The 16,875-nt window shown below is 36.6% G+C and overlaps 1 protein-coding gene across 2 annotated transcripts in view; it reads left to right on the forward strand.

Annotated features, from left to right (window-relative positions):
• Nucleotides 1–16,875, forward strand: part of LOC113499622 (solute carrier family 35 member C2-like) — a 71,087-nt gene that overhangs the window by 16,826 nt on the left and 37,386 nt on the right. The window contains exons 3-4 of one of the 2 annotated variants that reach the window (XM_026880155.1): nt 9,417–9,669; nt 16,293–16,360. In XM_026880155.1, the coding sequence (XP_026735956.1) occupies nt 9,417–9,669; nt 16,293–16,345 (306 nt within the window). In that variant the 3' untranslated portion in view covers nt 16,346–16,360. Of the gene's footprint in view, nt 1–9,416; nt 9,670–16,292; nt 16,361–16,875 lie in introns of those variants that run through there. The other variant, XM_026880154.1, reaches the window with a different exon arrangement.

Consider the following 16,875-nt stretch of genomic DNA (forward strand, 5'->3'; position numbering starts at 1 on the left):
GTCATTACGTATTGTTAAGCTTCATTTACGATGCCATCGAAGTTTCCATCGTATTATAACAGTTTATTCGCTATAAATAGGCTTTCGTCGACTTAATGTCGATAATTCGATAAATGTTGGATATTAGACCTGAATTAAGTATCATTTTTTCTTTGCTACCATTTGATAAATAGGAATATTTAATGTTGGTTATGAATGACGGATCGGTTGATATTTGTTTGCAGCCTTTTGCAATTTTATTTCGATTGTATTTATTTTCACGTAATGCTACTTAGATTAGCATTGGTTTTGTTGAATTAAACTGATTTCTTCTCATCTTTCACAACAGGCACGTTTAAAACTATGTAAAGTAAATGATGACAAGCGATATTCGTGATTTCCATACTTTTAATTGTGAAACGGTTTCTTAAATTATGTCAAGAATTGGAGATTTAGAAACCTTGTAGCGTGTCAAGCCAAGACAGACCTTAGACTTCAATTAAGTATCCAAGTTGTAAAAATAAATTGTTGTGTATGTTAATTATGTTTTATTAATTAACTTGGCGTGCACTCGGAGAGGCCTATGTCCAGCAGTGGACTGCGATAGGCTGATGATGATGATGAAGATGAATTAACTAGCTGACCTAGCAAACGTTGTTCTGCCGTTTTTTTCTAGTTGTATGTATTTTTAATGGCAAATTATAAAAAAAATCGTCCAATTTTTATTTTTATTTTTTAGTCCGAACAACCCTTAACACTTAGGGGTATGAAAAATGGATGTTGTTCTATTCTCAGACCTACCCAATATGTATACAAAATTTTATAAGAATCAGTCGAACCGTTTCGGAGGAGTACGGTAACTAACATCGTGACACGGGAATTTTATATATTAGAAGAAGATTTCAAACATACAATAGTCAGTATTGTATGTTTCCCCATTTATTCCGTCGTTGAAGTTAACAATCAAGACATTTATCAGAATATGGAACTTGGCTCTTATTTTACATTTACTTTTTCGATGGGATCGATATCACTCGCTCCCAATTTCCTGTACGTGTGTGGGGCAGCCACTCCGGGATGAAGATGCAATAACGCAATAAAGCTTTATACAAATATTCAGGGAGTTAATTACTTACCGCGCGCCGGTCCTCCATCAGCTGACAAATAAACATTTTCTCATCAATGTAGATACTGTGGCTTCGTTTTTACAAGTTTTTTAAACTAAATGTTAACTGCAAATGAAAAGTCTGTTTTAATCTTGGTTTTCAGCTAGTTCTTCACAAAATTGAAACGAGACATAAACTTTAGTACTTGGTGTCATTTGAAAAGGAAGATTTCAAACTGATTTCTGGGTAGTTTTTTAATCAACCAAAACTCGTATTTACATATATGCAAAATAATGAAAGTAGGTTCTGAAAACGGCTTCGATAGGTAGTAATGTTTACGAAGGGATCATGGAGTTCTTATGTACATAAACCTAGTTTGTGTGTCAGGGAATTTGTCTGTAAGATTATGATTTTGAAGGTTATTCAGGCTTAGTGAAATAAAACAATTGAGGTCATACGATTAGAATACTCCGTTTTTGACACACAGGACCTATGGAACTAGTACTAGTCTTGGTGCAGTTTCTTTAAAAGCTAACAGTGTGCCAGTAGCTTAACAAAGTACCTATCTACATGCCTGAAATATAATGGAACGAACGGAATGATCACTGAAATCAGTTTTATGAAATCACAAAATAAATTCATCATAATATTTTGTAAATTCAGTTCTTAGAGTCAGTCAGACACAAAATTTGAGTTGTGAATCGCATATGTTTGGTGACGTCATTTTTGTGTTAAATGCGGTTTCATATCGTTAGTTTCCAGCCTAATTAAATGATCATCTCTTCTCTAAGCCTCGTTCCTCAATATTTATCGATTTATACATACACCGAAAATGTAAACAAGGAAACTTGAGTTTGAAAAATCATCTCTTGTTAAATAAACCTTACGTTATGGGGGTACTGACGGTTTTTGAGTGACAGTCCTCGGGGAAATCTATTGTATGTCACATTTGTTCGCGATTGTCCCATACATTACAAGGCCATGTCAGAATAGATTCGCCCATCGCCCGCACGCGCGGATAGGTCTTAGGTTAATGCCGTAACCATGGTAACGACATAACAGTGGGGTGCCAATCTATGCCTTTCGTTTGAACTTCGTACATTTAAGAATAGTTACTCTTTTGTTGACGTTTTGTATCGTAGTTTGAACCAAAATTGAATCGATTTCTAATATTGTACTGCCGATGTTTTTGCTTAATAGTAATTAGTATATTTTTATAATAACTATCGTGAGACTGATTCATTATTAAATGATGTAACGGTTTAATCACGCGTATTTATCGGGGTAGCCCGACTAGTTTCGGACCCAACCGGAGTCCTTAATCATGAGCAGACGCAGCGGGATCGCGAGTCGAACTGAAAGAACCAGTTCGACTCGCGATCCCGCCGCGTCTAGTCCGGCTACCCCGATAAATACGCGTGAGTTAACCGTTACATCATTTAATAGGTAATTAGTATATTTATAATGTCATAGTTCAAATCCACCAATAGATAGAATATTAATAGCAGTCTCTGCGTGGAGCGAGTTCGCGCCACTCGCGGTTTTACTTAACTTTAAAGTTCGCGAGATGACGAACCAGTTACTAATACACACACATTTTATCAGAACCTGTATTTAATTTAGTCATTCCTTCAGTTAAAGTAAAGTTGAGCTTTATGTGTAAAGTAATATTCTTAATGGAAAGCACTCACTCTGTATGGATTATATGATGTTGTAAAATTTCTCTGAAGAAAATGCAGCGGCATTTTTCCAGAAATCTGTCTGACATCATTTTACGTAGCCACGAGACACGCAGCTTGGCACATAGGAAACTAGATGGAAGTGCCCTTTACCGTCGTAGTTCACTCTCTCAACTTGAGATATGCTTAGGCAGCGAGCTGCTGGGGAGTTTGTTGCGCATTTTTCTCCCGCAACAAGTGCATTTAGGAAGCGGTAGTTTAGGCAATTTGGTATTTTAATCTTCAAAATGCGCCACTTAATAGCTTAGTGCAAATTAACGATTTCTGATTTTGTGTTTTGATCGTTCCCTCCTATTAGTGACACGCGCGCGTACTCTTGAGTGCTTCCTCCAATTTTCAAGTTCCATAAAAACAAGTCGCTTTGAATTATGTTCGCCATCTCTCGCACTACATCCTTTAGGATAAAAGCCTGCAACATTATGCATTCTTTGTGTTTTTCGCTCTAAGGTAGGACTGAGTACCAATGACTCTTTTGTTTCAAAGAAAATTGCTTTTCCACAAATGATGGTGAACGTTCTTTTACAAAGCACTTTTTAAATACTGCACTGTTGTTTATGATGACGGGGATAGTCTTAAACAAAATAACTTCGGTATCAATTACAAAGCTTATTAGACGAGCAAATAGTGATTGTTTTAAAAAAAGCTTTGTCATATTTCTTCTGCTGAGCGTCCGACTAAATTAGTAATTATGAAAAAGAGTGCATGTAACCGTGACTCGCGATTAAATAAAAACTTTATTAAAAAAATATTATGTGTTTATAAACTATCTATCCTTATTTTAAAACCGGAGGGTACCTACAGAAACGTGACGCCATATTGCCTTAACGGTGTTCCTTTGCATTGTCGTCCAGTTACAGTGCATTAGGCGTGACTGGGAGTAGTCACGCCTAAAGAAGGTTTAGTTAAAAAATCATTATTCTAAAAAAATAAATACAAAGTACTTACAAAGACGTAGCTCAGTTACATAGGTGGTGTAGCACACACCTCCGCCTCAGTAATCACGTTGATAACTGAATCAGTTCGCGAGCGCACGCCGCATATAAGGGCGCGATGTGCACTCAATGCATAAGTTCCACGTCTCTACACTAATGCCTTGTGAAAGGAACATCTTTACAGCATCGTAAATGAGCTGAATAATAACTGTTCACGTATATTGTAATGGCGCATTCACATGGCTGAAGATTTCACAAGTGTGAAGGATATTTTCTGAGACTGCTGATAAATGCGTTCTGAGTTTTTGATTGTGAAGTTCTTTGCTCTTTTTACATGTTTTTTGAGGCTGTTTGGATGCTTGGAGAGGCCTATGTCCAGCAGTGGACTGCGATAGGCTGATGATGATGATGATGATGATGAGGCTGTTTCCTTGAATGATTTTTTAAATTTTTTGTTGTATTCTTTTTATTTAGTCTGGCTGAATTCATACCAGTTCTTAGAAAATTAACTCGTTAATGTTTCGTTCTGAATCAAGGTCAAATCAGCGTTATAGCAGAAAACTGATACGTAATTTTTGATTGTTTTTATAGGACTCTCCTATGAATTAATTCAAATCTTTTGTCGCGAAGTGTAGGCGTGTTGGCCTATACAACTCAGCTATCTGTGCAATCAAAATTAAGAATACGTTTCCCAAAATCCCAAATCAATTTATGTAACATTTGTCTACAAGAAATACTGCAATGTGCACACAGCGTAGCTTGAGCATCTCAACAAATGACAGTCGACATTACGCACGCTTCACCGGAGCTCAGTGTGAAATGCCCGTGTTTGAGTGCTGCAGATATGTGGGTATATGGGTTAATTGCGGAGCTCGCACGACCTACACTGGCTTGCTTACAAAGCTCGGGTTTGATCCCCGAGCCAACGGTAATGAACTATTATATAATTGTTTGAGAAATGCAACTGTTTATGTTTGTTTCCTGATTTTGTGTTTTCTATGCAATCAGTCGCTTTTAAATGTATTTTCGGTTTGTGAGATTTCTACGTTAAAACTGATACAAAAATCAGTGTATAGGCTGTCTTTGAATTTTTGTTTTTAAGCACCGTGAATTTTTCGAACTCTACATTTCTATCTTTTCTGCCAATTAAAAGTAGTCTCATAAATTTTGTTAAAAGACGTTTTACGCTTTCATCATATGTGTAGTACATTATTTTACACCAGTAATACTTTTGCTTGTACGATAGAATATCGTATTCGTCTAAACTGAACAGAGATAGGTACACCATCCGCAGGCAGTTTAGACTGACGTCTAGAAACTTTCCAATCAATTAATTCTCAAGTTCTCAGTTACAGTGCTCTAGACCTTTCCCGCTCATTTGCATAATGTCCAACCAATATGATTTCAAGGTCAGTCCGCGTGTAACTGGCTGCAGTCTGGAGGTGGATACGATGTAGAAATCAATTACTTGTCAATTGAGACACTCGATTGAAGTCGTCTTATTTGCACTAAAGGTCATCCCTATCTAGTGAATCATTGAGGAATATTGTAGTCAAGTCTCATTGTGAGTAGTATTCGTGAAGAAATATTGAAAAATTAGGAATTGCAAATATCATCGATCTAATTTATGGCAGTGCCAACCACTGCCTAGATTGATAGCGTCATTTGTTATTTTTATCATTTGTTGTTACATCACCAGCAACATATTATCTGCGAAATTTCCAATTCTCTAGCTGCGAAAGTTCAAAGGTAGAGCCTAGTGACAGACAAACAGTTGGGTGGACAAGAGGAGAGCGTTATTAAAAGGGTTATTACCGTTTTTTATATTTGTGTACGGAACCCTTAAAAGGAATCCTTAATAGTTGACTTAAGTATCTATAAAAGTGGTCGTATCAAATTTTAGTCTAATTCCGCGACGATAAGACTGACCCCCAATTACAGCACTTGGCATGGTCTGACCGATTCATTGATTGACCACTGTTCATTTGGTTTTCAGCGATATATCTTTAGAAAGAAACAAATATCTCTTATTACCATAGCATGTACTCTATTGTTTTGCATGGGTCTTTTGAGTCTGAATGAACGGCTATCCTAATGCAAAAAGTCATCTGACTCGCTACACCTCACTTCATGAATAGTTTATTAAATAACTTCAGAATTTAATTGCCTTGACTTGAAATGTCCGTTAGATTTGTCCGTCTTGAGTATAATCAACAAAGACTTCTAGCCTTCAACGCAACGCTCCAGCGGTTCCGCAGAACGAGGTTTTTACCTTATTGTTTAGTCGACCAATCAATTGTAAAAGATTAGCCCTGTCTTCCGAGTGAAGAAGGAAATGTTTTAAATTATAACCAATTCAATTGACAAATTACTTTTTTTAAATCGTTCAGCTAAGTGGCTGGTGTTGACTGGAATCGTCGGCGGCTTATTATGCAGTAACCATCACTATCCCATAGATCTTAATCTCTCTGCTTTTCAAAGACATCTACTTCTTTCTTCATCATTCGACCCATTTGACAATATTTTCTAACTATGTCTTGTAATAAAACCTTGCGAAACTTTATTCTCTCGACGAAAACCACTTAAAATGTCGATTTAGCTGGCTGAAATGACGTTCGTGTATATTCGAAACTGCCAAAGACAATGCGCGTCTCAAACTAGTGAAGATAATTTAGCAGTTGGAAGTCATGACGTCACTGCTGCCAGAACTATCGCGGTTGATCTAGATAATAACATTCATGAAATACAACTGCACCCAAGTTTGTTAGTATACAATATTTCGCTTTAATTCTGACGTTGAATGGGCTCTGATTGCGACTTGAATTTCGTGTCGCATGTTTGTATTTTCTGCTTGCTTTTTGTACGTGAGTAGGTTGCATAATTTTGTCCTGAAGTTTGCGATGCAAGCTCGCACGCATACCAATCATTGCAGCTTCTGAAAACCCACTCGTAGATCTACAATGATGACTAACGAATGCCTTCCAGCAACTGTTTGATATCCAAGGAGTAATATAGCCGCTTATAATCCGTTACACAATTAATTAGAAGTAGTAAGTATGGGTAGAAAAAGCTTCTCAAGATTATTTCAGTACCTAAGCATTAGTATCTATACATATTTTTCAAATAAGAGTTTGCAAATCTATATCTATACTAGCTGTTGCCCGCGACTTCGTCCGCGTGGTTAAAAGATATAAGTTATAATTTATACCTGCCTTCTATCTATCTTGTAGGGTTCAGTCAGCGTTTGCAAGGTAAGCGCAAAAAATGTGTTTTTTTACGACCTCACATTAGAAACCTCGAAAATTGTAGCCTACGTGTTATTCTGATGTATAAGCTATATTGTGGTAAAGTTTCATTCAAATCCATTCAGTAGTTTTTACGTGAAAGAGTAACAAACATCCATACATCCATACTTACAAACTTTCGCCTTTATAATAGTAGTAGGATCTATCTATACTCTATACTAATATATAAAGCTGAAGAGTTTGTTTGTTTGAACGCGCTAATCTCAGGAACTAGTGGTTCAAATTGGAAAAATCTGGATGGTTTTAGGCTATATAACATCAAGCTGCAACTAATAGGAGCCGAGATACAACGGAAAATGTGGCAAAAAAGGGAAAAATGAATTCAACACTTCCTAACTTATATCGCGGACGAAGTCGCGGGCAACAGCTAGTGAATTTTATAATTTCATTCTTTTTGTACGATGTCATGAAATTAGAAGCAACTACAGTGTAATATGATGTGTAATTACTAATAATTGACACATGGACGCAGTACGCAGTTCTTACTTAATTCATCAGCTGACGTGGGCTGCAGGCATGTCGAAGCAATACTAGTGGGTGTTCGTCCGCCTGCCTCAAGCCACCAAGTCTAGACTCGGTAAACCCTAGCCCATTGTCTCCAGCCTGTTGTCGCCGCCTCGGTAATGCATCAATTAGACAACAATACGTGGGAGGCTAAATGACTTGTATTTCTTCTCTAAGAAAATAAGTCAATAGTGAATAGGTGACGCGAACCGAGTCCTGTGGCTTACACTTGCCTTTTTACTTGCTTATCTTAAAGTATTTATGGATAGAAAATAATATGAATTGTTGCTTGGATAGTCAGTTACCAGTAAAAATTGGAAGGTCGTTTAAAAAAAAAGATGCGTGACGAAAATTCTTACGCAGCGCCGATTATGAAGTTACACTTCATAAAGTAAAAAATATACCTACATACAGTAAATTTCGATTATTATTTTGTTTGTCATAGTTATCCATTAGGTACATAAAAGGTTCCTACTCTAACCAGTAAACTAGGCATGAACGTGTAAACATGTCAACTCTCTCTCAACAGATACCTTTGTCGTATTAAGCGGACTTTGTGTGAGCATTTTCATCTTCTATAATGCCTTGAAAGCTCTCACTCGAGATGCGATAGTGCACTTGCTATAAAATCAGGAAAATAAGATCACACGCTATCTGAACACGGAATAGTATGTTTTTAGTAGTTCTGAAAACTGATATCCACTGAAAGCTTCCTGAAATCCATAATACCTGTAAAACAATGTTGGCAGTTCGTTAATCTGGTTTCCTTCATCCATTTTCGATGCTTTTCGTACGTGCTAATGCATAGCATGTTCGATAGTCGAGAGCTATTAGTCAAAAGCTGGTTAAAACAAACAGATTTAAAAAATCGATTTTAAAAGTATTTAAAAAAATAACAGTGCAAAATGGGTAATTTTTGCATTAGAAGTAGGTTTGACACCTAAAATATACCTAGTTAAAAATCTCTTGAGTACCTAATGGGGTTCCTAGTGCCAATTTACCAACCCACAATGAGCAAGCCTGGACAGTACTCCATGCTATTATATCTAGGAAGAAGTTTCTAGCATGCCTTTAATAGGCACTATATGTATTATCTTTTGGGAATAATTTTATGAGAATTCGGTCTTTTTAAAAGTTTTTTACTGTAAAAAAAAAAAAAATCAGTTGAGATTCACAGTTCTCAATTAAACGATTACTTTTTACTTTTTAGTGACGCACTCGTGTTTTTCATGTGCCTACAATGTTCTTTTTTGGACATTGATCAGGGCTACAAATATGTTCATTTAGTATAATATATGAAATGTTTATTTGTAACTTTTTGCATGTCACTAACTATTTATTTGTCCCTTATAAATAAAATATGCATAGGACTTGTTGAAAACTGTAATCTAAAATGTGATGGGCATTCCTTATCTATGGGAGATTTAATTCTATTTTGATTTAAATATGCAATGTAATTGTTCTGAATGTTTTAGGTGAACGAGTTGATTAGACATGAAAAATATTATTGCACCTGCCTTTAAAACACTGTCGTTATTATTATAACGTAGTATTATAGGTGCAAGTTGTTGCTCGCAGATCCGTCTGCGTAAATGTTGGTTATGGCTGCTATATCGTATCTTCTTTAAAGTATTCGGATGCTAAGGCTACCTTCATACCAAATTTCATCAAAATCGGTTCACCTGTTAATGCGTCAACAGCCTACATAGTCTGTTGATCCAAGGTGTCAACTTTCATAACAAATTTCATCAAAATCGGTTCAACCGTTTAGGCGTCAAGAGCGAACAAACATTCGCTTACTTTCGTATGATATAATACATGTAGTAACAAACAGTTTACCGTGTTCCGCAGTCGTGGTCCCTAGTGGGCATCGTGCTGATGATAGCGGCCGGCCTCATCATGTTCACGTACAAGGCGACGCAGTTCAACCTCCTCGGCTTCAACTTCCTGCTGCTGGCCAGCTTCGCGGCTGGCCTCCGCTGGACCTTCGCGCAGCTCCTCATGCAGAAGTCCAAGCTGGGGCTGCACAACCCCGTCGACATGGTGTTCCACGTGCAGCCCTGGATGTTCGTGTCGCTGCTGCCGTTCACAATCATGTTTGAAGGTTGGTACATGATTAACTACCTATTTTTATCAACAGTTTCGTGGATTTATCTAAATATGCTTGCTTCTTAAATATTTTTTTTAAGAACAAAATTGCAACCGTATTAAAAAAAAGTATTGAGCCGAGCTTTATGAAATTTGGTGGGACCATTATATTATGGCTGTCAAGTTAAATGGAATAATAATCTACAAAATCGGTTCATTCACGCCGAAGTTCTTAAGTAATAAACTTCTTTTTTAAAGTCGGTCGATAATTAGGTAATTTAAAGCGGGCCTGCTTATCAGTGGAATTTTGTCAATATGTATGTAGCTGTGCTTAAAATTAACTTAAACACACTTAATCGAATTTATTGATACCTAATGAATTACTACACGCGATAAAATAAAAGCTATTGCGAACCTGTGAAGCGTTCAATCAACTATCAGGTATGCGGTCAATCCGAGTACGGTATATATATTTTGTTAAATGATTAAAAACAAAACACACGTCATGCCCAAAATGAAAGAGACGGATTGAAAATAAGAACGAGAGGCAGAACTGCAACCTTTAATAAAAATAGTGCAAGAAAATACATCATACGTCCCTAGTGCTAGGATCTATTTAATGTGATAAAACAAAACACACGTCAGTGACGTCATGCCCGAAATGAAAGAGATAGATTGAAAATTAGAAAGGGAAATAAAACTTCAGCGACTACAAAAATATGTTCGTTAGGACATCAAAATTTAGATTGTCTAAAAACAAAACACACGTCACTGACGTCACGCCCAAAATGAAAGAGATAGATTGAAAATTAGAACGAGAAAAAGAACTGCAACCTCTAATAAAAAAAGTAAACGAAAATACACCATAGTGTCCTTATTGTAAGGTACTACTTATGTGATAAAACAAAAGACACGTCAGTGACGTCATGCCCGAAATGAAAGAGACGGATTACAATTAGAAAGGGAAATAAAACTTCGATTATAAAAATACGTTCGAAATGGCATCAACATTTAAATTGTCTAAAAACAAAAGACACGCCTGTGACGTCATGCCCGAAATGAAAGAGATAGATACAAATTAGAGTGCGAGGTAAAAACTTCACATCATAATGTCCTGCAAGATGCAACTTATATCGAAAGCTGTAAAATTAGCAAGAAGAGTGGCAACGTCGTAAAAACAATAGACACGCCAGTGACGTCATGTCAAAAACGAAAGAGATGAATATATAAATAAGAAAGAGATATATAATATGTGGATTAAATCCAAGCATATTTTTAAAGTAATGTTTTTAGGAAATAAAGTGGGTACTAACTGCTTAACTTGACAGTTTTAAACTTTATATCTTTTAAATAAGACTTTTTTTTGAATGACCATTCCGGAGTTCTTTAAAATGATTGAGAATTTTTATTATTTGTTTTTCAAATAAATTTAAAATAAATATTTTTATTTTAAAGATATCAAAATACTGCACTACAAACGTAATTGAGCTTTACGCTTAAGTAATAGTGCTTAAATTAGATTAAAATTAAAGAGAAAATAAATTTAATATTTGTAAATTAATTCCTATTTATTTGCTCAATCTCCGTACCGTGCTTTAAATGCGGTTATAGCCCGTGACCTTTATACAAATTGAAGGTCGTCAAAAGTTAATGTTTTAAATTTGCCAAAATTTTTATGCATATGACGTCACAGAATAAGACATTGATTATAAATTATTTCATTTTAGCCATACAACTGCAATACATACCTTCATCTATAATATCAAATTCTATGGCTGACGTAATTTTTTTATCAGATATGGAACAATGGAACTTATGACGAGGTGTTGATTCATAATTCGCGTGACGTCTCGATTTATTGCGGTTTTTGCGAAACTGTGATGTGATGCAAACACTTAAGTTTAAACACTAATAGAACCATAATCCCTGTATTCATAACTTCATTAATGATTTATCGGAAGATGATCAACACGAAGATTCCGGAAGAAATTCGGAGTTGCGATGCGTTCTTCAGTTGTTTTACTAGACTTGAAATGATTAATTGTACACACAAATCGAAGCTCCGTAGGTTAGCAATATTAGTTTTGATCAAGTGGTCAATGCTTACGTGTCTGATTTTAATATGTACTAGCAGTCGCCCACGGTTTCGCCTGCTTTGATTTCGGTCATCGCTATAAAACTTAGTACTGTTTTTAAGAGTTCCGTACCCTAAAAACGAACTCTTTTGCTGAAGCTCCAGGCTGTCTGTCATGAACTGTGGTAGCTAATCAGATGATTTAATTCTGTTGCCGCTGCAACACCAAATATTAAAAATAAAGATCCAGGTTAAGCAACATTTGTTACGGTCATAAATTTGTAGGTGGGTAACTAATAAGTTTGATGGTTCGTGTACACGAATTATTGTAGCGATCAAACTATTTGTGTTTCGTCACCAATTGTACAGTAATGCGAGTAGCCTAAGGTCGAATAAATGCTACTTCTATCTAACACCTCCAAAAAATATATGAACAGTGATCGGTTTAGTAGTTTCCGCGTGAAAGTGTAACAAACAAACAAACATTGACATATTTTTTAAATACGAGAGGTACCCGCAGTCCCTAATCAATTTCATCCTTGTGTCGCGGAGTTTTACAAACATACAAATCACATGTATAAGACACCCAGAACAAGCATTCGTGAATCACACAGATGCTTGTCCTCCGCGGCGATCGAACCCGCAACTCGTCGCGCACAGTGGGTTTGGTGTGGTGACCTCAACCACTCGGCTATCGGTGGGATCTAACGTACCAAGTACAGCCTTTATTTTTCCACGTTTTTATAAACTCACTTTCTTGTTTGTTTGTTTATCGTTCCGGTTGGATTTTTGCAACTCAAGTTTGAATCCCTTCCCGATAAGCTAGCAGGCTGAAATTTTCAGGGATGCTTCAAATCCGATGACAATGTAATTTTCAACTATAAAAACCGTCAAAATTTGATAAAATTTGACATTTAAAAACGTGGGTGCTAGATTTTTTAAAGCTATTTTTTTCATATCATGTCATTACAATGATCGCTGCTGTAACCCTTCCTGTAGTACATGATTTGCGGGCTCTTCCATTAATGGGTTAGTAGTTAATCGTGTGTCCAACACGTCACCAGCCCGACTCGTACCGGCCGCTCTGTCTGTTTGCACTCAGCACACTTATAGGGAATATTAAATTAAGAAAACAATACTTATCTATACTTATAAGGAATTTAAGAAAGCAATACCTTTCTACGCTTAAAGGGAATTTTACATTAGTTTACTTTTAAATTTAGAATTTAGAATGCTATACTGGTCGAATGATTTAAGGCATATGAGAAAAGCTTAAGTGTGGTCTATTCGAAAAAAAAAATGTTTATTCAAATAAATTTTAGACTGGCTGGTCTTTTTTTGTGAATTTTGAGAAGTAGTACGCTCCCATGCGATAGGATATTTAACCCTTTCAAATGTCGGTCGGGTTTGCGGCACTGAAGGTTCCGTACAATACCGCTAAAGATACACAAATTGGTTGTTTGTCACACACATTAATTTGGTGGTCAGTCAATTTCTTTTTGTCGCCCAACCACAAATTTGTGACCGCAACAAACACGCTTAATGTCGATCTTTATTTTAAGTATTTGCTGTTTATAACGGCAGCAGGACTACACGATATATAAAAGTTTAAACTGTCTACCTGTCACGGTTAATACGCTAAGAGTTGGTGACGGACTGACGGACTGACGGACTGACGGACTGACGGACTGTAATAGACTTCCGATTTTACCTTTTTGATATTGCACCCCTATAATTATCATCCCCATACACATCTTACGTATCCGAACTACAAATACAACCTGATTGTGAACGTTTGTCGATGACGTAGACGTTTCAGCAATGTGTAGTTACTTGACTGGTCATGTCAGTACATTTAGCGTACAGTTCGCGCACATTACCAATCTACATAATCCGCTTAATTTATTCAATACTTGGTGAGTGGAGTAAACATCGCGTGTGGGGCGTTAGGGCTCGTTCAGACTAGCAAGTAAATGTACTTGCGATACGTCGCAAAGTTGCGGAAAAGTGTCAAAGTGCTGTCTAAAGTTATGTCATTGCCAGCATTCTTTAGCAACTTGCATGAAACTTAGATTATATGACAGGTTACTCGTATTTATCGGGATTGCCCGATTTGTTTCGGTTCCAATCAGAGTCCTTAATCATGAGCCGACACTGCGGCTAGGAAGCAAGTCAAACTACCATGAAACCGCGTTCGGAATTATGATAAATGAGTAAACCATTTTGTCATCTTATACCAATAAGAAGTACTCGAGTCACGGTGTACGAAATTGAACTCCTTTAAAACGGGTCGACCGTTTGCTATGAAGTTCTGGGTGCATATTCTGTAGGTCTGAGAGTCTATCTTTTATCTTTTATAGTCCTAGTTATTTTAAATTCCTTGGACTAATTTTTATGGCAAAACAAAGTTTGCTGGGACATGTAATCACATGATGGCATTATGAAGCGTTCTTTTTAAAGTAACTATAAGAAAAGTTTATAGGATATTTCCCGCGTGGTCTGAACCAGCCTTTACGCAGAATGTCACGGCGAAGGTCCCTAGAACACGTGTGCTATATAACTAAGTAGGTACTCTTGAACCTGTAAAGCTATTTTCATGAGCTTTTATTTTGTTGAAATTGTTTTTGTCTAAACTTTTAATACTTAAAACTGGATAACTCATTAATTACTCCCGATACATCCAAGCTATTTTGAAGGAAGGATAAATAAATTGTAAACGAAAATTGACAATATTTCATTTAGTTGTTTGTTTCAATTTATTGCGAGAAATTCTTTCAAACGCGCGTTTCATAAAAATCTTTCCTTAGATTTCTGCGAAACGTGAACAGAAATTGGCATTTGTATGATATCACTTACCTTTGTAAGTCGTATAGACGCGACTCTGGCATTTACCTCCAAGATCTTTATAACGTCCACCGCCCCATGCTATAGGTAAGGTGCTTTTGAAAACTTTTAATGATCACGTTTACGTTCACGCTCGTTAAAATGAACAAGTGCAGCGCCCTCACCACGCACCCTTCTAGAAAAACTATTAACATTGTTGAACTGAGAAGGTGCTATACACCGCGCGTAGTACCGTCTCCTTTCTACATCAGCAGACCTGCTAAAAGCTCATGGTAGTGGCAGAACTCTTTAAAATACTCCCACTATTTAAGTGTAAGCTGCTTAGAAAATTGTAGAGGTAAGTATTACGTACGCAGTTTTTATTTCCATTTCATAACGAGCAACGAGCATTTCTGCAGCTTAGTTCGGTACAAATGAATTTGCGCCTTTAATGGATCGTGTATTGCTAAGGGATCATTGGCATTCATTGATAATACCTTTCCATGAATTCATATAATTATAATAAGGACTTGTTCCAATCATAAAAGGAAATCGGAGCTGAATTGGCTATTTTAGAATAATATCTTCTTCTAATATATAAACATTATCGTGTCTCGTTGTTAGAAGTTATTCTCCGACGAGACGGCTTGTCCGATTCTTATGAAACTGTGTGAATATCAGGTAGGTCTGGACATCGGTCAAGATTTATCTTTTATCCTTCCAAATTTTAAGAGTGTCCCATATTTTTATATCCTACGCAATTTTTTCTTCACTTAATATTCTCTCCTCTAAGGAGGTAGACTGGGGTTCGATACCGAAGTAATAGACCTGAAAACTTAAAAGTTTTCAAAACAATCCAGTTTAACAAAAGCAATAACTGTATTTATGAAAGTTGTCGTGTAAGAAGATGAAAAGCAATATTATTATATCATCATTATCATTAGCCCGTTTTAATCACTGCTTTTCCAATGTCTTTTTGTCAATTATTGAGAACCCAAAGACATCAAACCAGGTAATAACTAATCAAACACCGAGGGTTGGCTCCAAGTGGTCTGGACCAAAATAATATGGAAGGAATCCTGGGAAAACTTTACTTAGACTAGGTAATAACTTACTTAACAGATTCGTAACTATTCGACTATCCCGTGTTGCCGGTGATCAAATGTAGCAGTGCGTACCACATCGCCCCAGGGTGGAGTAACTCTGTTCCCGGTACATATGTCAGTATAACTAAATGCATAAGAAAAGAGATATAATATTTCTAGTGATATATAAGTACGTGTTAAATTATGGGTGACTCGGAGATGACGATATATTATAGCCGTTTCGACAAGTATCAAGTTACATTGGTCATTGGTTACGTTGTCAGTACTCATTGCATCTTGGGTGGTCTTGCTTTACATTCGTTTGTTTAGATATAGGTTTAGTTTCGGAGATTATTTAATAACTGGAATGAGAGAGTGAGAGAAAATTGAAATCATATTTTTGACACAGGTTTACACAGGTTTACAGGTTTATGATATTTTTAACTTACTTACTTAGGTATATAACAATAAGTCTGAAAGTCGACGACGTATTATTTTTAACCCCACTCAGAAAGAAGGTCGCTATAAGTTTCATCATAGTCTGTAGCATCATAGGTCCCAAACGGCTTCATTGTTTGTCTGCCTGTCTGTACCTATGCGGCATCACAGCTCCCAAACTGATTGATCGATATCAATTTAGTGAGATTTTCATTACAGGTAATCTATGTGCAAGTGTTCAAGATAAAAATCGGTCGAGCTATTTAATGTAGAAGGGGATGAAAAGGTATCTTTTTAATTTTCAATTTTACTTGTTGCTGTCGTTTTGTGTGTTATGAAACCTCTTTTGATCGGTTTCACTAAAATTTAAGCTGACAAACAATAAATGAGACTGAGCCTCGCTCTATCAGATCGCCTGGCGATGCTACTTGCACTACAGGCTGCAGTTTTGAAAAGCTGCGATGATTTCCCCGCGGTATAGAAACCGTGTCGGTCGGTCCAATTACAGGGGATTGTGGACCAGCTGCCTACAGCCCGCAATCTGCAAGTAATATCATTTCACTCCGCTACTTAGATAAGATATTTTTATTCAAATTGAACGTCTCAGCAGTAGAGGATTAATACTAATGCTATGTTTCAATCTGTCAGGCGTTATTGTTGAACTTTTACAGAGCATTTACCAATAATGAAATCTAAAGATTTTTTTTTTAAAAGAGCTTGTTGCTGAGCTCTTACTGCTCAAGTTAATCGATCTCAGGTGATGTTACGCTTGCTGCGGTTAGTCCGTGGATGGAGGCACGTT

Source organism: Trichoplusia ni, chromosome 12 (assembly GCF_003590095.1).
Source record: "Trichoplusia ni isolate ovarian cell line Hi5 chromosome 12, tn1, whole genome shotgun sequence".
In the NCBI taxonomy this organism is placed as follows: Eukaryota; Metazoa; Arthropoda; class Insecta; order Lepidoptera; family Noctuidae; genus Trichoplusia; species Trichoplusia ni.